This window comes from Fukomys damarensis, unplaced genomic scaffold (assembly GCF_012274545.1).
Source record: "Fukomys damarensis isolate Sample0158 unplaced genomic scaffold, DMR_v1.0_HiC HiC_scaffold_12, whole genome shotgun sequence".
In the NCBI taxonomy this organism is placed as follows: domain Eukaryota; kingdom Metazoa; phylum Chordata; class Mammalia; order Rodentia; family Bathyergidae; genus Fukomys; species Fukomys damarensis.
Window position 1 is genome coordinate 56533351 of NW_022900924.1, and position 22336 is coordinate 56555686.

General features: G+C 40.8%; 1 protein-coding gene across 1 annotated transcript in view; it reads right to left on the minus strand.

The window, feature by feature from the left end:
• Nucleotides 1-1371: 1371 nt before the first annotated feature.
• Nucleotides 1372-22336, minus strand: part of Topaz1 (testis and ovary specific PAZ domain containing 1) — a 67808-nt gene continuing 46843 nt past the window's right edge. The window contains exons 14-21 of the mRNA XM_010624441.1: nucleotides 17391-17457; nucleotides 16002-16176; nucleotides 14924-15024; nucleotides 12558-12723; nucleotides 9273-9437; nucleotides 7533-7736; nucleotides 4406-4589; nucleotides 1372-1742 (exon numbers count right to left, since the gene is read on the minus strand). Coding sequence (XP_010622743.1) covers nucleotides 1520-1742; nucleotides 4406-4589; nucleotides 7533-7736; nucleotides 9273-9437; nucleotides 12558-12723; nucleotides 14924-15024; nucleotides 16002-16176; nucleotides 17391-17457 — 1285 coding nt within the window. The 3' untranslated portion in view covers nucleotides 1372-1519. The remainder of the gene's footprint in view (nucleotides 1743-4405; nucleotides 4590-7532; nucleotides 7737-9272; nucleotides 9438-12557; nucleotides 12724-14923; nucleotides 15025-16001; nucleotides 16177-17390; nucleotides 17458-22336) is intronic.

A 22336-nucleotide genomic window follows, 5' to 3' on the forward strand; every position in this document is an offset into this window, starting at 1 on the left:
TCCTCCGGCCAGTTCCAAGCGTGAAAGCCTGCTGCACCGGCGGCGTGGGCTTCTTTTATTTCGCTTCTGTAGCGTTGACTTCCAGCAGAGGCTGGGCAAATAGGGGCACCGCCGCCAGGCATCAGAAAGGTGCCTGGGCTTTTCCAGCTAAGCCTCGCAGCTTCGGGCTCGAAACCCGGCCCCCATGCTGTAGACCCCTCTGGGATGCTAATCTTACCCTAAACCAACCCCCAACCATAGCGCTTGATTTAGGGCCTTATTCAGAGCTTTTCCTCCACATGATTTTATGATTGAAAGTGGGGCCCCCAAGTCAAGTCCGTGGTCTGTTAGGTGGCCAAACTTCATCCGTGTTTAGAGCTGCTCCCCATCCGATGAGCCAGGGTAAAGTTCCCGGAGGGGAGAGCAAGAGCCGGGGAGCCGGGCTGTGAGCGCCCCGAGGTGCAGCCAGAGGGGGCGAAGCCAGCCCGCACCGAGCTGCTGCAAATATAGATCTGCGTTAGCAGAGCCCCGGCTGGCAGGTGACAGGCTGGTCGGACCAGCTCCCGTGGCGAGGTGGCCAGGGAGCGGACAGCGTGGTAAGCGGAGGGCGGCAGGCTTTAGCTCCCGCACGGCCCTCGCTCCGTTTTATTCCCCACTTCCGTCCACTCCAGGTCTCTTTGCCGCGCTGCACACGTGTCTCAGTTACATTGTTGGTAAAGCCCACAGGCTAAAACTAGCGAAAATGAGTAAAAACAAGACTAAGAGGGCGAAAGACTCAGTGATGACACACAAGACTCTGAGATGCCCACAAAAAGAAAAATGCACTTAAAAGAAAACACCGAGTCCTACTTAATTTATGGGTTCGGCAGGTGATTCACATTCTCCAAGGCCACTGTGTATATAGTACATGGTGACCAGCTGCCCAACAACGCCACGGATTCGCCGAACAATGCTCATTTAGATGTTTAGTGGTACTTTTTTGAAAAAAAGTTTTCTTAAGTCACATCCAATGTATCATAAATCACAAATTTTCAAAATTTATAATGTTCTCAGACACACTAAAGGAAAACTGCTGTGAAGGTAACTTCTGGTACAGATCAAAGGGAACCCTGGAATTTCAGCGCTTAGCCACCTCAGATCGCTTTATCGTTCCTGACCAAGATGTAGACAGAATATTTAGAGACCACTGAGCACACATGAAACCCATGATGCCCCTTATAAGTTTTTTTCCTGAAAAGTCTTATTTGCTTATAGATTTCCCTCTTGCTATATGCTGCATAATATTCAGCTTCTAATCTCTTTCACTGTTTGGATTTCGGAATAAAAAGAGATTCACCATACTTAGATTCTCCTAAAGTGAAAACATTGAAAAATCACTTGTGTCAATAAAACTAGTTGAATTACATGTATCAGTAACAATCTTTGTTGCTTGAAAACTCTTACTGTAAGTCATGAAGTATAAAGGCTGAATATAGTGAAAACGGTGTTTGTTGCTTTTTATTGCCAACAATGATTACTTGAACTTAAAAAAAGGCTCGTATTAACTACGGTTACTGAAAAGCCAAACCTTTCCTGCCCACTTCATATTCTCTTTCAGCCACTTCAGGGCAGAGCAGAGTTCCAAGCTGTAAACCTGCTCCTTGTTAACATTGACAGTCATGTGCTTCATGAAGAGCTTTGGGTTCGATATGCGAGCAGCCAAAATCAGCCTTTCCACTGCGGCTTGATAATCATCCTTGCTCCAAGATTTGTTTTCTTCACATCTATAAAGTGAACACCTCACAAAGTCAGAAATTCTAAAAAGTGGCAATACAATTTCTTCAAAAGAGTCACATATTTATTGGTTCAAACTGCAACAGTTTGTTCGCTCTTTTCTTTTAGAAATGGCTTTCCAGTGTTCTGAACCCTAACCCACAGTAGGAGGGCACTTTATATTATGACCCAGCAACACATTTTTATGTGTAAAAGATGAATTAAACCTCTATAAAGCAATACTTACCCTGTGGTGATGCGCTCTATTTCCTATTGTCTTTCATTTCTAGAAATGCTGGTTGGAACACTAAAATTATTTCATCTCAAGACAGGCTGCCAACTAACAGTTTGAAAAACATTGATCTAGAGCACAGCTAGTGACTTTTATCTTTGTATTTGCAAACAATGACTATATTTCTATTCATTACACTGCATATTCCACATAATGAAACTTTTGGTTATTAACAACATGCTGGCTTTATCTTGATATTGGCTGTTTTTAGACAGAAGCAAACATTTAATACATACCTAACATGGTAACAGAAAACTCTACATCTATATGCCTCTGTGACATTTCTGGTTGCTGTCTTCAGTCCTGTCTAATTACAGGTGATCCACTAAGTGCCAGAATGTATTTTTCTCATAGCTTTTCTACCAGATCCATCTGCTGCAAAGGGTGATTGTGTTTGCTGGCATGGTATCACACTTTTTACAGTAGTTTTTCCTCTGGGGTAGGGAACGGGAAGAACTTAGAACTGAAATGTGGCTCTTCTTCTAGGAACCACTCTATCCTTGTGTTCATGTTTCCCTCTTTTGTATCCTGGCTGCAGCACATTCTGTGTATGGTCTGGCCCACGTTAACATCACAATATGTCCCATTCGTGACAGAAATGAGGCCTGCACGCGACTGGGTCCAGTGTGTAAGTTGCACAGGAATCAGTGTGAAAGAGAAAAGCAACTAGGTGCTTTCTCCTTCATCCTGGCTTAGAAAGGGAGGTCTGGGCGTGTACCAACTATGCCAGTGTTTAAAAGAACGAAATTCTGCCTCAGGGAAATTCAGGTAACAAGCGAGGCTCAGTGTACTCACAATAAAAGGAAACATATTGGCGAGGATAAAATCAAAGCTCTAGACAGGTCACTTAGGTGCGAGGGTTACAAAACACGCCAAATTCAACAACAAATGGGGAGTTGCCCTGGTGTGGGCACTAGAAAGCCACAATGGTGGATGCCTCTTGCCCCAACAGGAAGCCCTCTGAGAGCTGTGAGAAAAAAGGCTAATTTTAGTGGAGTTTAAACAAAATGTAGTGAAGTCTTCAGGCTCCCACAAAGGAGTCCTGTGTCTTAGCCTGCAACAATTTGGTACAAGCTAGCCTAACTTGGAGCTTGCAGGTAGGGGCAGAATTTCAGACCCATCACAGTTCTTGCTTGGCCTAGATCACAAAATGCCTCTCTTGGATTCATGAGGTTTCCTGCTGAGGCACCTGAGTGAGTCATCCCGGGAAAGGGCCCTCCTGCCTGTCACACCGTCAGCTGGGTGAGCACAGCTCCTGACATCCAACTCCAACATGAAGAATCTGGAGCCAGAACCACCCAGCGAAACTGTTCTGAACTTTCTGATGCTCAGAAATGAAGAGAATGTTTGCTGCTTTAAGTCACTAGGTTTTCGGTGACTTATTATATGGTAAGAGATAACTAAGACGGCAGTGTTCATTCCGAGGATGTGGTTTGTTAACACCACTAGACGGGCAGAATTCCCATCAAGAAGCTCAATCAGGAGCCCTAGCAAGCCTTCCTGATACTACAGGTTTCCTGGATAAGGCTAACAAGAAATCAGAGTTGCAGGCGTCACAATTCTGGGACTTTAACCAAATGACTTGAAAAGGTGTCACGCTGGTCCAACACCTACATTATAATATTCATGTATGAATAACATTTTAAAATACAGAAGATCTACTTAACTGTGACTGTATTTTGACAATTGGTAGAAGGTGCACATTTTAAGCAAAGATAAAAGTTCTATAGTTTTAAATACATAAAAAAGTAAAATACAGAAGATCAGCTGAAAGCTTTATTCAACAGTATTCTGGACTGAATAAGCTATCATACGTTTCTCTTTTAGGTGTGGTCCTTAGATCTTCTGGGAGTGACCAAAAACATAAAGACCTTTAGGTAACAATCTCTAAACAAGAAAGGTTGGAACCTAAAGATCCATTTCTCTGAACATCTAACAACATCTTTGACATCACTGACAAGTTTACTGAATGCTACTGACTATTGTGGGGGGCAGCGTTGTTGGATCAAGCCCAGGGCTTGTGCGTGGTGAGTGTGTGCTCTACTGCTGTGCTGCCTCTATAGCTTCTTGTTTGGGTTTTAAGCCTCAAACAGGCTTAATTTTCTCATTTCTTTTTGCTTTTTTTTGAGACAGGTTTCGCTATGTAGTTCAGACTGGCCTTAAACTCGTGATTCTCCTGCCTCAGCTGTCCCAAGTTCTGGGATTACAGGCGTGTGCCACCATGCCCAGAAGGCCTAATTCTTTGTCAATATAAATGTTAATAAACTTTGTAACATATACACATAACATATAATATATAAATAGGTGAAACATTTATATTTTTAGCAGGCATGGAAAGCCATGCCTCATATTTGGAATGCAGAAAAAGTTTTATCAACCAACCTTTTGAGAACTATCTGTAGCACCTGTGTAGAATTGCCCGGACTCTGAATACTACTAGCATTAGATACCAAGAAGATTTCAATAGCTAAAAGCATTTCAATCTCAGATAAATAAAAAGGAATCAGTAGAAGTTTTCGGTATAAATTTCCCTCCAATGGTGGGTAGCAACCCAGAGAAAGAGCACCTGAAAATTAAATAATACATCAATTTTACTAAAACTCCAGTAGGCAAAAACCTGGACTTCCAAAATATCACAATATCCATAAGTGATAGTGACTCACAGAGTTATTCTTCACACAAGATTTATTATACAAATTAATACAGTAGTGAGTTTATCCTAAAGTTTTTCAGTCTGAGGACTGAAGCAAGGGTGTTTTACCACTGGAGTAGCTAAGGCTACAGGGTTACAGGTGTGCACCACCACACCTGGCTCTAAAATTCCTTTAAAATAAGGAAGTGAGAATTTTTTAAAAAACTCTGAAAAAGACTTGAGTTTCATGCTGGCAAATTCCCATTTATTTCAAGACATAATAAACACACCATAATTTCAGAATAATTAAAAAAACAGACCAGCTAATTAAGTTTTGTTTTAATGGAATTTGGTCTAATAGCAACTCATATATTTCTAATATATTATCTATTTAGCCATCACATAATTACAGTCCTTTTGAGTGTACTTATTTCTAGTGTCATCACGGTCTATATGGTACTCAGCATGCTGACTGTATGTCTGGCAGGGTGCTAAGCACTGAGGTTAAATACATTTCCCTCCTGCAGTGCTCAGAACTTGGTGGCTATGCTCGCCAATTCACACCCTAAAACTGTCATTTTCCAAGAGAACAGATTGTTACACTATTCCGATGTCTTTTAGTAGTATCAAGTAGGGGAAAAAAAAATCTCTTTAAAAGTTCTAGGACATCAAACTGTACACAGGAAATGTTATAGTGTGATATTTTGCCAAAATGAATTTAAATCTGTATATAAAATATGTTCAAAATGTTTAAAGTTTTTCAAGAAATATTTCTGCTGTGGATGCTAACTGCTAGCCCTTGGGAACATACCCTGTTGCAGAGTATCTGTTTCATCCTAACCTGACAACCTACTACCTCTGATCAGTGGCATTGCTCCCATGTTCCAGGTGTGACGATAAGACATTAAAGGGTTTTTATTCAAATGCGAAGCCATGCCTGAACATAACCCCAAAGGATGTTTCAGTAATATTTTAAATGTGAGCACTGAGGTGTTTTGAGGACTTCAATGGCTATAAATTACTTAATTTGGTTTCATAATTCAGGCACATTTAAAAAAAAATCAAGAAGACCCTTTAACCCATCGCCCCACTTGCCTAGTTCCCAGAAGTTCCAGTGCGTGTGAAATAAGGTGTGAGTGTTATCACATAACAGGAAAAGCGTTAATGCAAAAGGTCCTGAATTATACATAGGCATTAACTGCTTCAGGGTATGGGTAAAGAAAAATCTTTAAAAGCAGTTCTTCTTAGCAATGAAGGGTTTAGGGAGAATGAAGAACGACTACTTACGGGCATGAGGTTTCTGGGGTGACAAAAATATTCTGACGTTGACTGTGGTGCTGATTATACAACTCAGTAAATACACCAGACCACTGTATAATTTAAATTCTGAACTGTATGGTATTTGAAAAATATCACACTAAAGCTGTTAATAAACTGGTTAGCTGCTTTACTACAATTTTACTTCAAACTAAATATATTTATAGAAAAGTCATTTAAAGCTTTTTCAGGTTTATACTTTGTTCAGACAGCACATGAATACCTCTGACGGCATTTCATCCTCACTTCACCATCATCTGGAAAATAACCTATCCATAAATTCAGTTCTGCAAATTAAAATCAGAAGCACAGCAGACAATACACGTGTTTGTGTGTGGGTGTGGCTACTGCAGTCTGCAGGCAAGCAGGATACAGAGCTGAGGCATACACATGACTGAAAGCAGGTGCTGTGAACACCATTCTAACTTTCTTCTAAATGTTTTTCCTCATCTTTTTTCCTCCGGTACTGGGGACTGAACTCAGGATCATGTCCTTGTGAGGCAGGCACAGCGCCACTCCTCCTCATCTTCTCTCAAAAAAATCCGCTTTCAAAAAGTTTTAATATACTTTATGTAATAACTCAGCATGTACTTATGTTACTGAAATGAAAGTTCTATCAAATACTTAACCTTGGGCTGGGGATTTAGCTCAGTGGTTCCGCCACCTGCCTTGTAAGCACAAGGACCCAAGTTTGATCCCCAGTACCAAAAAAAAAAAAAAACCAAAAATCCAACTTAACCTTACTACCTGTAATGTACCCTAGTCTTTTCTTCCCATTTCATTGTGGGAGTAAACGTTTCCACCTGCTAAAGTGACCCTAACGGCATCCTGAGAAACACTTCCAGCTTAGGCAGACAGCTCGGACGTTTGACACGTCTGGCTCAGGAAGGCACCACACACACAGATGTCTGCTAGGTACTTGACTGTGACAGGAATGGAAATTGAAGGCAGATTATGCATGAAGATGGAAAAAATTCTATTCTAGATCTGGATTCTACATGGAATTACTTTTCAATTAAAATATCTTTGAGGGGGCCGAAACCAGAGAAAGCACTGGTTTTCCGGGCTCGTTTGTTAGGGAGGAACAGCTGTGAACAGGCTGAGGAAGTTCTAGCAGCCGCGAGAAACACTGCTGAGTGCCACACGCTGCCAGGACAGGGCACCTCAGGGTCTCCACGCTGCCTGCCACGGTGCATCCTAAGCTGCGAGGACCCAGGACATAGCGGGGATAAATGAAATGTGCAGATATTCCTTAAACCTCACTCAGCTCAACTGCTTAACTCCTACATTACTTGCAAGATGTCAGAATGGTCTAAATTTTATCATTTATTTCCTTTGCTTGCCCTCTAGCAGATATGCTAATGTGCAGAGAAATAAAGATACAATAATTGGAAACAAGAGAAATAAGCTTCAAATGCACAAGGTCTGTTCAGACCACAGCCTCGAATATGTATCAATTGTTTTTTCATATTTAAAAATGTGGTCTTATATATTATAGGTGGACCCTGAATTAGAAAATAAAACAAATGACATATCTTAAAATTTTTAAGTGGAACTCACTTTTGTAGTGGGTTCTGGCTTTCAGCCATAAGCAGCTCCTCCCTAAAGAAGTTATTAATCTTCTCAGGAAGGAAAAATCAATAGGAATCTTCTTGGAAACCATGAATTCGGCCACCGAGGATGACATGCCAAGATTGCTGCTTTCTATACAGGCGTCTAAAAGCTTATTAAAAAGCAAGGGATGCTGCGAGACCTCCACAGTTTCTGAAATGAGAAGATTTGGTAAATCAGATCGACGCATCTTAGTCTCTCAGATTTCTTACTCCTTTCCCTTGGTCCTTTCTTACCCACTGTAGGGGTCACAGTCACTAAAATGCACTTCTTACAGACATTCGAAGTAAGAAATAGAAAAGCACGGGACAAAAGCAACACTGCTTACTTCCTCTGTGATGGGAACGTGAGAAGCATCCTGATGAAGATTTCAGAGCTGCACGAGCACCTCTGCATTTGGTCCGCACGAGACTGCACCTGCAGGGCCTGCAGCTCAGACCTCAGATTTGTATGACTTGTGACTAAAAGTACATCAAGCCCTAATAAGTATCGACACTCAGACTAAACAGCCTTTGATGGATATTCTGATCCCTTTAGTTATTCTTAGAGGAAAGAAAAGTTGTATCTTGGAACTTCCAACTCTACTCAGTTAGGTCTACGACCTGGATTCTAGGTCTTTATCACTTCAGGATCTTTCAGTGGTGCAGGCCTCAACAGGAAATTAACTCTTTACCTTTAGTGTCAAACACTCTCACAGAGGAGCTTGCCTAAAACACCAACTTTGTTACATCGCTCCCTAGCTTCGGACTCCAGGGATCCTTGACACACAAGAAAGCTCTTTTAATTTGCCGATTCTAGGGTCTTTCAAAATCTGGCCCAACTACTATCCATCTGGTGTCCCTCTGACTACTTTATCAATATCAGAGTTGTCCATCAAGGGGCTGCAAGACGGCAGCCATTGCACCAGGTGAAGATAAAACAGTACTTGAAGAAGCTCCTCATCTAGAAGGAGAAACAGAACAACGCTATAGACAGCAGCCCCATGGAATGAATGGAAAAATGAAGAGCTACAGAGAACATGATAAAGGCACTGAGAGAAGCTAGAACAGTGATAGTAAACCGTGTACAGCTTCCAGTGAGGCAGCCATGCCATAGTCCAGCCACCACTGACCTAGAATTAACAGATTCATCCTCCTCGGCAGCCATCACACAGCTGGTTCCTGACCTGAAGCTTTCCCCTGGGATTCCCTCTGCCTGGCCGCCCTTGATCTGAGCTTTCACCTTGGAGAGTTTTAACTGCCACTGCCTGCGCTGGTATTCTTTCTTTGAACTGTTTGCATTTATTCCAAGTTTATTCATGTTCCAAAACAATGTAAACTAAGTTCTGTATTTATTTAGCGATAGGAAAAGGTATTCTTCACTATTCTGATGCAGTGAATTCTGTGAGATGCAAAGCTTGCTGGGAACAGGTAGGCACACTGTTTGCGGGACACGGGGAGAGAAAGAGCCATGACGAATATGTTCTTGTTAGGAGCTGCTGACAAGCAACCCCGAGATGAGCATCTCAGAGGTTTTTAAACTATCAGGAAAGTGTATCTCATCTTCAGAGAACACATTTGATAGAAAATGTCTTCATTAAAAACATGCTGGAATATAAAACTCAACCCAAACAGGTGGAAAACAGTTTCTTATTAGTAGCTAAACACCAGATGGACAAAAGATAATTAGGCTGATTTTAAGAAAACATACCTTGAGAATTTTGAAAACCTGGTAGATTCTGTAAAATTTCAAATGTCTGTCTGTAGAGGCTCTTGGCAAAGATTTCACGTGCAATTGTACAGAGTAAATTATGTCTATTAAGTACATCCAGTCTGTCACAAGGCCAAAGCGGTGTATTGATTATCCATTCTGATTCTTCCAAAAAAAAAAGAAAGAAAAGAAAGGAATAGTTTACACTTTGAAAAATTATACTTACCAGTATAATCACAAGTCTTTAAAAATACCTTTTGGAGAATGTGGCAAAACTTAAATGAGTTCAGCATTGTCAGAAACAACTTATATAGAGATGGTCCTCATCCTAAACAGATGAAAGCTAAGAGCCACTTTCTTATACTTTTTATTAATTCTTCAAAGTGTAGAAAGTTTTTAATTCTAACATTTATTTTTACATGACAAAAATATTTAGGTTATAATGTATACCTAATATCAAACATTACTTGTGTGTACAGGTTCAACAGTTTTAAAACAAACAATACATAATTCAATGAGTTCTTGGTACTGCCGAGGAACAACTTTTCTCTCCAGTATATTTTTAAAACAATTTCTGCTAGGAAATGTTGATAGGTATGGAATAGAATATCTAACACATACAAGTTATAAAACTGTAAGGTTGAAGTACAGAACACTAAGTTGCTAAAATGGCAGAAATGTCAACATTGTATCATTTGCTTAATCTTCTCATGCACTACTCAGCTCCCATCCTGGTGTTCTTTCTCACCTGCGCTGAGCAGAGAAGTAAACCTTTTCTTTCCTGATCTCATCAGCATGATGAGTATAAAAAGTACTGAAGAAAGATCTGATAATGGCAAGTGTAAGTTTTACAAACCCCAAGGCACGCCTGTGATCTTGGCTGCTCAGGAAGCTGAGGCCGGCAACTTAGTGAGGCTCTATCTCAAAATAAAACTCAAAGGAAGGCTGGGGACACAGCTCAGTGGGAGAGTGCGGCCCTTGCACGTGCGAGGCCCTGGGTCCAGTACCCACACCCACCCCATCCTAGGACAGAATTAGTAAACAAAAGGAAATACACACTTTAAACTTTTGACATTTTGCTTAAAAGCCCTTAAAGACAACTTCTCTGTGAATGTCCATTTCTTTATACCCTCACAAAAACTGTATCACCAAGCTTTGATTTTGGATAGTTCAGCAGGCTCACAGTGGTGTTTTGTAATTTTTGTTTTGTTTTTTGAGACAGGGTCTCACTATGTAGTTGAGACTGACCTGGAACTCACTCTGTAGCCTAGGCTGGTCTCGAACTCACAGCGATCCTCCTGCCTCAGCCTCCAGAATGCCTCGATTACAGGCATGCGCCACCACATTCAGCTTGTTTTGTAATTTTAATGTATTTTTCCTGATTATGAATCAGTATTAACCTCAGTACAGGCGAGTCTGACCCACTGCATTTTCTTTCTAATCAATAGTTCGTTGACTGGAAAACATTTTTCAGAACAAACACATTCTCAGGACACCAAACACTTCTGCAGGGCCTTCTTTTGAAAAAATAAAATTTTACTTAAAAAATTACTTTCTAATGAAATTGTCACTGCAAAAAATATGGCATTTATAACTGACAGAATTTGAAAGATAATCTCAGAATTGAATTATCAAAATGAAATGCCACCTCTCACTCCACATGACTCCCACAAACTGTCCCCACTCTCTAGTCTAAGAGGGGGTCCTTCCAGGGCTGTTTAGGCCCAACAGTCCTAGCAGGAGATGTGCTCCAAGCCCGTTTGTATCAGTCACTTCTGTGTTCCGGTTTCTTGCCACATCTCTTCTGGGTCGCACAGCAGGTGAGCTCCCGGTTTGCATTAATTTCTATTTCTGCATCTTGGTTACTCTTCCTACTCATGAATCCTCCCTGCCTATGCACTAAGTTTAAGAAAATCTTTTCCAGCAAGCTTTGGATGGTGCTGCTTACTCACAACCCCTGTATTCCATAAACCCTCAGTTGTGAACAAATACAAGGGATTATACACTGTGTATATATATGTGTGTATATTCACGTGTGTAGGCACGGGTGTTGGCATGCGTGTTTACGTGTTAGCATAAACTCTGCTTTACTCATATCAACATCTATCTTCCCACCTGGACTGAGACTGCTGAGCATTCTTCATTCTCATCCTACATAATCAAAACCAGATGGTCCAAGCAGCCAAAGTCATCATCTTACATGACACGTAGGGACACCACCGCGCTGTCTAATTTGTATTTTTCTTATACCAAACCAATGTGAGTTGCGGCTGCTGGCTTAATTTCACTGTCATTTCTGCTAATCACAGCCTTACTAGGGAAATATGCAGTTCAGTGGGCAGCTGCCTCTGCCCACGTATGTGAAAACAGTTTATGTGGACGGCAGCTGGGATTTCGTGCAGCAACTGAAGCCCAGGCTCTTGAAGCTGGGCTATGTGGGTTTGCATTTGGCCTCCACTCCTTTCTATGTCATTCTGGGCAAACTGCTTAGAATCTCTGACATCTTTTAACCATAAAATGGGGGACTGTAATAGTTCCAAACGCAGGCTTTCTATGCAGATTAATAAAGATGAAGCCTTTGGCATGGTGCTCATCAGGGCACAGGGAAACAGTAGCATTGTACCCACCAAGGTTCACACACTTTCCTCTTCTATATCAGCACTTTACATTACGCATCCATTCATTGTGGGTAGTGGTGCACGTACACACGTATCGTTCTTTTTACACCCCCCTCAATCTCTTGGTTCCTTCCATTTGCCAAAGCTCTATCTCCCTATTTTTATTGCCCATCTTTTATTTTGCCCTTTGATTTAGTTATACGTTGGGTTTCTCATATAAGAGAAATCATATGATTTTTAAGTTTGTGTATCTGATTTATTTCACTTAACACTGTAAGTTCAAGCCATGTCCATTTTTGTACAAATGACAAGTTTGTCCTTCTTTATGAGACAGCAGAGCTCCACTGTGTATAAATACCACGTCGTCTCTATCTGTTTATCTGCTGATGGCAGTGTAGGCAGCTTCCACGGTTGAGGTGTTAGGAGCTGCGCTGCTATAAACATGCATACGCCTGAGTCCCTGTGGATGACGACTTCAGGTCTTTCAGGAAGATACCTAGAAGGAGACTAGCTATTAAACGTTCACATTCCCCTTTCAGTTTACACCAAAACAACCTTTTCCATACATGCATTCATTGGGGTTCAGTATGAGCTTAGGTCATTACGTGGACAAGAGTTTATAACAAGTTTAAAAGATGACTTTATGCTTTTGTATATCAGAACTTACCCCTCAATACCCAAATGGCACCATCTAGGCTTCCACTTTTTAAAAAAATTTCTGCTGCAACGTTCACAATTTGACATCTTGGTGCTAACTTTGCAGGCCCTGTGAGTCCTTTTAAACTTGTAAAATGTATATTTAACTCATATAGTTTATCCAAGACCTTCCTCCCCTAGAGTGGAAATCAAGAACACTAATTGGATATCAGCCATCTACAGTGACGGAGACCGTGGCGGCAGCAGCAAGAAGGCAGGGCTCTGTTCAGTCCGCGTCACAGGCGGAGCTTTCCAGACTGCCCAGGCTCCGCCCTGACTCCACCCTCCCCACCCTCCTCCCAGCACCACCACCCGCCCTTTGTCAGCAGTGCTAGCTCAGCAGTTCAGATCCTGTGCATCTCTTAAAATTTCCTCTGGCTTAACACGGAAAACTACTGATTTAGGCTTTGACTCTTCTGATGAACCAATCTGAGGTCAGGAGAGAGGGAGACAGTACAAATGAAGACGATTTGTTATCAAAGCTAGATAAAAAATGATAGTGGGGAAAAAAGGATAGAAGTTTTGCTGAAAATCGGTTTGATTCTATAAGCTATTTCATATGGAGACATCTTTGGCTTTGACATCAGAAATCAGATGTACATATATTATTATTTGATGCCAGAGGTGTACTTTTCCTGTGAACAGAGTAAGCACTAGGTTTCACAGGCCACCTTGGGTCTACTACACATTGTTTTGGTTGCTGTTACTGACTCTTTAGAAATGTAAAACACATCTCTGCCCAAGGCTGTAAGGAAACAGGTGGCAGGTGTGGTCTGGCTTGTGAGCTTGAGTTTGCACACCCGTTTTTGTACTATTCTGAGTCAGGTGCTTATTGTGATGTCAAAGTACTTTCACAATCTGACTGTATAAATGAGTGCATTTTTCAGAGGATACTTTTAATTTCAACAATTTCCTTTTTCTTTCCTGTGGGGCCTTCGGCATACTAAGTAGCACTCTACCACGAAGCTATGCCCTCAGGTCAATGCTTTTTTTAAATGATGTTCAAAAAGGAATAGGCATCATTTAAAATTATACTAAATAAGGCGATGAAAGTAATTTTTCAAAATAAGATAACTAAAATGTTTTAATTCAGAGAGAAATTCCATCAACCTCCTAAAGTCTTAAGAAATACCCAGACTGCTTGTCGCTTGTTTGCAGCTTGCTTGCTGCCTTCTGCCTGCCCTGCTTTGACATGGACTGTTTCTCTGCTGCTGTGCCACCCTGCCCTTGAGCCAGCCAACTATGAACTAAAACTCTACAAACTGTGAGCCAAAAAAAAAAAAAAAAGTAATAACCAAGTTAAAACATACTGTAAAGTGTCAGCAAAACGTTTTGTGTTTTCAAAAAGGGTCTTCTTGTGCGGCAGTCCTTTGATTTCCTTACAGACACAAGAAGCAAATGCTACCTGGAGGGTTGGGATGCACACATCTCACTTACCAGGCCTCCCACAGCAGAGGCGCCAGATCTCCTGGGGCTTTCTGTACAGCCGCTGGGCTTTTCTAATTTATAACTTTATATTTATAATATAGGTGATGATGTATTTTAATGTTATCAAACACAGATTCAGTTACAAAATTAACTTTTTATAACAGGTAGCAAGTAACAAAAGCTACCACCCTCTAGGTAACTCCATTCCTCTGGTACTTCCTCCCTAGCTTGGGCTTTCCTGCCCTCTATTTGGACTTTACAGAGTCCTCTGCTCTGCCTTAGAGAAATCTAAAGAAAAACACAGCTATATCCTGGAGTCAGGAGATTCCTTCTTTTTTTTTTTTTTTTTTTTTTTTTTGGTACTGGGGATAGAACTCGGGTCCTTGAGCCTGAGAGGCAGGCAGCAGAACCACTGAGCTAAATCCCCGGCCCGGGAGATTCCTTCTATAGTGAGCGAAACCTTGAAAAGTCAGACATCAAGATGTATGGTATACACAGTATCCAAGCTCATTTTAAGAGATGCTTTTTCAGGAGTTTTGTTAAATTGTGAATAAACTGAGCTCATCTTAAGAAAGATGTCTTGAACTCTTCCAAAATTATAGTGCTATTGACAGGAGTTGGCAAAATAAGTTATGAATTGAAAAGTGCTTCAAATAAGTGTGGCACCTAGGCAAGCTCCTGAGTGCTCCCTACAGGGATTCCAGACAGTAACCAGTGTCATGCCACCTCCTCCCACGTGTGCTTAGTACATTCTTTTATAATTCACTCCTTAGCCTGGCCCTCATTCTGTTGCCTGGAATGATTGTTAGCAATTTCCTCATTTGCAAAGTTAACCTATGTTCTGTTCTTAAGTTTGAAAGTAACACTAAACCAAAGCAAAACCTAAACCAAAACACCTTAATGAAGTACCTTGGACCACTGCGACAGCCTGTGATAGAAGTACATGGCACTGATTCCGATGCTTCCAAGCAAAGCTTTATCTACTTCAGTATTCTGTGGATCTTTGCTAACTGAAAAACAGCAGGAATACGGGAGAATATGAAAAGGACAGTCAAAATGGCCAGCGCACCTCCCCACCCCGTACCGGGGATGGAACTCAGGACCTTGCACTTTCGGTACCACTGGGCTAAATCCCAGGCCCCAACGTGGGATTGTTAGTACAGTACTACCACAAGGACAGCAAACTCTGACCCCAGGGGGTCAAACCCAGCCTGTGACCTGTTTCTGTACAATCCTGTGAGATACAATGGTTTTTACTTTTTTTTTGGAGGGGGGGATCAAACTTGGATCCTTGCGCTTGCAAGGCAGGTGGCAGAACCACTGAGGTAAATCCCCAGCCTAGTTTTTACTTTTCTTTTTCTTTTTTGGTTTTTTGAGACAGGGTCTCACTATGTAGTTGAGACTGACCTGGAACTCACTATGTAGCCCAGGCTGGTCTCGACTCACAGAGATCCTCCTGCCTCAGCCTCCCGAGTGCTGGTATTATAGGCATGAGCCACCACGCCTGGCTTGGTTTTTACTTTTAAATATACAGAAAAACACGTGATAGAGACTGTATGGGAACACGTGGAGCCTAAAACATTTACTAGCTGGCCTTTTACAGTTTGCCGAACCCCTTTGAGAAAGACTGTGCAGTGGAAAGCTCACTTTAAACAATCTTAAGACCCCGTGAACTGTATGGACTTGTGATAGTGAAGACAGCAGCAACCACAATTCAAACCCTCAGGTGTTCCTGAGTAACCTGCCAGCAACAGTCTTACCCCTCTCAATGAAAAGATGAAATATTTAATACCGAGACACCAACTCTCACCCTTGTACCATTACAGTCCAGCTTAGGAAGCGGACGGCGAGAGGCACATGGAGGAGGAACAACATCTGGAACCTGCAGCACGCACTGGTCCTCAAATGGAGACAGCAGAGCTCACATCCCTGTTAAGGACGCTGCCTTCCAAGCACGTAATACTCAGTTCAAAACAGTGACTTTTACCTGTCTCAGCGAATTCACAAAAAGGAACACCTGGTCTTTCTTCTTCGTGGTCTTTTGTGAGGGTTTCAGCAACAGAAACACAAAATCTTTGGAAATCTGCAAACTTTTCACAGTCCATTTTTATATTTATGTATAAATTTCCCAATTTGGTCCAGTCACCTTTTTCTTTACAATTCTATAAAAATTATATTAAAAAAGATTAAAAAGGAGAATTGTTATTTATGCAAACATACCTATGGGCCAGACACACTGAGGCATTAAATACAGAGATTAATAGAACAATCTCTGTACATCTTACAAACTCACTGCCAAGTGTCCTGTCCACAACCGCACTGAACTTCCTTGTGATCATGGCGCAGTCTCTAGGTCGCCCAGACAGGCTTGCACTTGTGTCTGCACGATGGAAGGTGCCTAATGACAACCCTCCCCACCCGAGCTCGACATGGCCCAGTTTGCAGAAGGCTGGGTGACGAGTGGCGTGACCTGTGCCCTTTCCCTGGCAGTGAGCTATGGTCTCACTCTCACAGACTGCCTTTTCTGCTATGACTTGGGCCCGCACATCATTTTGGACCTTACCTTTCTACAGAAGAGGCTGCAAAGCAAATGTCAGTCAACTATCTTCCCACTGTTTTCTATTACAGCGAGAAATAATTTTCCATACCAACTAAAAACTTGGGGGATAAAAAGATTAAAACTAAATCAGATGTGTCCAACCTGCAGCCCAAGGGTTGGACGTGTCTGTGTCACAAAAGAAAATTTAGAAATGAAGTTTTGTTACTTATGTACATTAGTTATACTATAGATATGGCCCAAGATACTTCCTCGTGAGTCAACACACAGCCCAGGCAAGCCAGGCAAATCCAGGCAAAGCCAGGACACAGGTTGGACAGGCCAGGCCCTGGCAATAATTAGCGGGAATACAAAACGGGCATAAAATTTAAGTGTGAAAGAACCCTGGGTGCCCTCTGTTTTCGTTCTTTGTTCTTTTTTGGTACATCCCCAGCTGCCCCGTTTCTTACTGTGCACGCCTGGAGAACACAGAGAATCCAGCTTTTCCTCCTGTTTTACAGGAAGAAAGCCACTGTGATGAGAAAGCCTGTCCTGTCCCAAGAAAACACACTAAACTTCTGGATTAATTTATGTTACGGTAGAATAATAATACTTTTGAAAAGGAGCAATTATTTTTACAATAGTTTAGAACTCTAGAAATTAAAATGTTTGCATTTTGAAATATCAACTTTTTAAAAACATCAAATTTCTTTTCATTAAGCATTTTCTTTAACAGATGCATTTCTGAAAGTTACCTGAGTGGGGTTATCATTCAAACATTTTCTGTCATTACTGATTTTCAGACAGTCTTGCAACTTATTTAGGAGATAAATGGCATACCTCTACTTCATTCAAGGCTGAATCTAAATCATGCTTCCAATCCTTTGTGAACTGCCCAGGCTGTAACCTTTAATGATAAAAAGGATGAATTATGCTTGGGTTCACCCCCAGAAAAGCCACTATTTGGTCCTATGGTTCACACCAAAGAGACCCGAGAAATCCGAAATGCATAAAGTACGCCATAAAATTCTTTAGGGCTGAACAAAACAGCCACTGTGTAGAGAGCTTTTTTTTCCCTCAAAGTACAGGCAAAAATAAGAAAACATTCACAAATGGGGAGGGGGAGGAGGAGGTGAAGGGAGGGCAGGGACAGGGGAGAAAATGAGAACCAAGACCACCTGTCATGTAAAGGTACAAGATCCCAATAATGAATGTAACTGTACGTACACCTAGAATGTACCAATAAACTCAGTAAAAGAAAAAAAAAAGAAAACATTCCCAAGTATCACTTGAGAATGATGATGGAATAAAAGAAATAAAATACTAAGGAATAGAACCCAAGATCACACTAAAAATAAAACACCATGACCAGGGAGTATTTATTTTAGGCAAACATGTTAAGTTCTGTGATAGCAAGCCCATCAATATCTTACACAATAGTAATAGATAAAAGGAAAAATTATGATTAACTTTAGAAATATTGAAAAAGTCTTGATAAAAATTCAACAATTCAAAAAAAAGCAGCAATATGTATATGTAACCACTCCCAAGATGACTGTAAACCGCACGAACTGCAAACGTAATAATAAAAAGCTGACTATTAAATGTATATTCTGTAAAGCATACAAACAGAAAAACAATATAAAATTTTTAGTTTCAAAAAATGTAACAATTCATGACAAAAACACCAATACAGGAGTAGGATCTTTTCTTAGAAACAATCACACACACACCCTGAAGTCCGAGGCATTTCTGCCAAGATGGGGAACCACGCAAGGATGCAACTCTACTACTGCTCAATCTGTGCTAGAGATCTGAGCCATGCAGTCAGAGAGAGCAGATCCAGAGACGTAACTGTAAGCAGTAGTAAAATTCTATCTGCAGACGCTGACAACACAGACAGAAAATGTCAGAGATTCTAGAATGAAACTAATACAAAGAATAATGACTTCAGAAAACAGTAGTAGAACAGAAGATTATACACAAAAGTCAGTCCAAAGAGTACTTACTGGTACAGGAAACTTCGCAAGAGCACCAAAAATACTAAGTGTTTATATGAGGAAAATTATAATATACTCCTGAAAAGCCTACAAATAAGCCTGAAAAGACATTTCTTGTTCTTGAATAGAATGACACATTATAAATGTCAATTTCCACAAAGTTCATTCCTAAACTTAATTTTTACAATAAAAAATACCAACAAGCTACTATATGGGGTTAGGAAGCTGGCATTAAATATTAAAAGGATTCATACAGGAAGATCCAGAAAGAAACACTGAAAAAGTAAAACTATGAAAGAGGAGTATCCCTATCAAATATCAAACTATTAAAGCCTCTGTATCTGAAATAGCGTGGTACTAGTACAGGAATAACCAAGGGCACAGACAGACCCAGGTACATATGACACTGAGAACCTCATGAGGTGGCCTCTCAAACCACCAGAAGGACAGGCGTTTAAACGTGGCTGGGAAAATTGGACAGTAATTAATAAAAGATAAAATTCGACGCGTTTCTCACAAGACACCTAAGAATGAACTCCAAACCGACGAGGAATCTAAATCCAACAATGACATTATGTGAATAGTCGAAGGGACCATGATGATTTCCTCTAAAACCTCGGGGGAGGGAAATTACAACTCAAAATCCAGAGGAAATAAAAAAACCAAATGACTCAAAACTGAGGGCAATAATAATAACAATAAAATAAGATTGAAACATTAGGTTGCATACAAAGAAAAGATACTGAATGGCAAAAATCGTCACAAAATCAAAATAAGGGGCAAGATGGAAAGAACTATAATATATGTATACCACTGACCAAGGTCTGAGATTTGTATTACAAACATTCAACAGTTAAAGAGCTAAGAATCCAGAAGAGGGTGGAAAAAGACAAAATCAGACAACTCACACAGAGATGTGAAACAACCCTCCAATGTATGAGGAGGACAGTTTCAAACTCATTCTTTTCCCCCGCAACGCCACACCGCCTCCGTGACCGTAGCCATACAGCATGTCTTAAGGGCAGGGGGAAATGAATCCTCTCACTTTTTTTCCCTCAGAAGTTGTGTTATTCTAGTTCTTTTACCTTTGAATATAAACTTTAGAATAAGATTTTAATACATATAGAAGTCCTTACTACATTCTAATATGAAATATATTAAACCAAAGGATCCATTTTGGGTGAATTTACATATTTTTTTTTGTTTTGTTTTTGAGACAGGGTCTCACTATGTAGTTGAGACTGACCTGGAACTCACTATGTAGCCCAGGATGGTCTCGAAATTCCAGCAATCCTCCTGCCTCAGCCTCCCTAGTGCTGGGATTACAGGTGTGCACCACCACGCCTGGCTTACAACTTTATTATGGTTGATCTCCCAACTCATAAGCACAGTATACATCTCTATTTATTGAATCTTTGGGTTTCTTCCATCAGCATTTTGTAACTTCCAGCACACGAGTTCATCGTTAGATTTTTACTTAGGTATTTCACCTTGGTTTCCCCATTCCATCACTAGTGTACAGAAACATGATTGCATTTGTTTGGTATTTATTCTGCTACCTTGCTATATCCATTTATTAGTTTTAGGACCACTAGGTAAAATTCTGGGCACTGAATTTACTTTGCTCTTATTTCTTGAGTTGGGAGCTTAGAATATTTAATACTATGGCTTTCTCTCTCAGAATGTACTGCTTTAACTGTGTCGCAGAATTGCGGTTTCATTTTCAATTTTAATCATTTCTAACAAGTTCAGTTTTGAGACTCTTTTCATCACAGATATACAGAATGACTCTGTTATTTAATTTCTAAGCATTGGGAGATTTTCCATTTATTCGTGTTTTCCAGTTTGATTCCATTCAGGTGAGACAGCGTATCTGTATACTTAAACTTTTTTTCCCATTGCTTTCCTTGGTACATTTTAGGTATACAGTACGCTGATACCCATCACTGGGAGCTGTACCTTTTCACAGTCCATCTTGGTCCTCATTTCTCCCCATCCTGCTCTCCCTCCAATTCCTCCACCCCTCCCTTTCTATAAAGACCCTGCTTCCATTTTTTCCTTTTCTCCTATTTCTTTTCCTTCTTTTAGATTTTTCTGAAGTTTGCTTTAGTTTTCAGCATAGAAGTCTCTCTGAGGGAAATGCCCCATAGGTGCTTGAAAAGAATGTGTATTCTGTTTCGGGGTGGCAAGTCCCATAAATGTCTATCTGATACTGTTGACTGACGGTGGCAATACTGATTTTGCATCTCGTCATTTTCTAGTATTTCTATCAGTTGCTGAGAGGGATGCTGAAGCTCATCCTCCTCTGCAACACCAGATCTATTCTTCCCTTCAGCTCCGTCACTTGTCTTCATGCATTCTGCCGCCCTGCTGTTTGGTGCACACACATTTAAGATGAGTCTTCTGGGTGTACTGGCCATAGTCGAAGTAGGTAGTTTTCCTGTCCCTGCTCATTTTCTTTGCTTTCAGTCTACTTGATATTAATATGAGCCACTCATGCTCTTTTAAAGGCTAATATGCCGTGTACACTGCTTCCCTCCTTTGGCTTTTAGCCTCCTCTACCCTTACTTTGGAGGATAAGTAATTTCCTGCAGAGGGTACATGGTCATGCTTTTATAATCACCCTCCAACTGCTATCCTCTGAGGGTTGCACTGAGGACATTTTCAGCAATAGCATGTCCTGAGAATCACTGCAAATCAGTTCAGAGGGATTTCTCACTCTTCTCCTTTATGGCTATAAAGTACAGGGTCCCACCGTATACGTAACTGTAAGTTATTTATCTCGTGTGTGGGCACTTGGGCCATCCCTGACATTATGCAAATGTGAACAATGCTCGAATGGATGATCTTTGGTACATGGATTTTTGTATCAACAGAAGTCTATCAGGATACATTCTAAGAAAGGGGATCACTGGGTTAAAAGATAAATTCATTAGAGCAACTACAAAAAACCCTATACACAGATACTAAAAACAGTATACAGTAGATAATCCCCACAGGGCACAAAGAAAGGGGACTAGGAAATAGAAAACAAATGGTAAAAGAGAAGACAGAAGTCCTGACATATCAGTAGTTGCTATAAATGTTTTAAAATAATCACTGAATATATATTAACACATTTCTTAGATTACAGGCAAACTTAAATTCTCACTAGTGAGAATGTTCAAATTCTTTGTGGCAGGCATATGTATTTTGAAAGCCTTTCAAATGAACTATAAACTATCTAATTAAAATGTAATAAGGCCGGGTGTGGTGTCGCATGCCTGTAATCCCAGCATTCGGGAGGCTGAGGCAGGAGGATCGCTGTGAGTTTGAGACCAGCCTGGGCTACATAGTGAGTTCCAGGTCAGTCTCAACTACATGGTGAGACCCTGTCTCAAAAAAACCAAAAAAAAAGTAATGAAAATCGAAGTATGACTATTAAAACTCAGGGATGTAGTTCAGCGGTGCTGCACTTGCCTAGCAAGCACAACAAGGTACAGAGTTCATTCCCTGGTACCAAAAAGAAAAAAAAAAGCTGGACGTGGTGGCACATGCCTGTAATCCTAGAACTCAGGAGGCTGAGGCAGGAGGATCACTGTGAGTTCGAGGTTACACAGTGGGTTACACAGTGAGTTCCAGGTCAGTCTCAATACATAGTGAGACCCTGTCGCAAGCAAACAAACAAACAAACAACAATAAAAAAGAAAAACAAAAAGTCCAAACAAACCTCATTTCTCTATCCCAGGAAAGGTTATTTTCAAATAGAGTTAGGAAAATTCAAACATAAAATACGGATGGATTTCT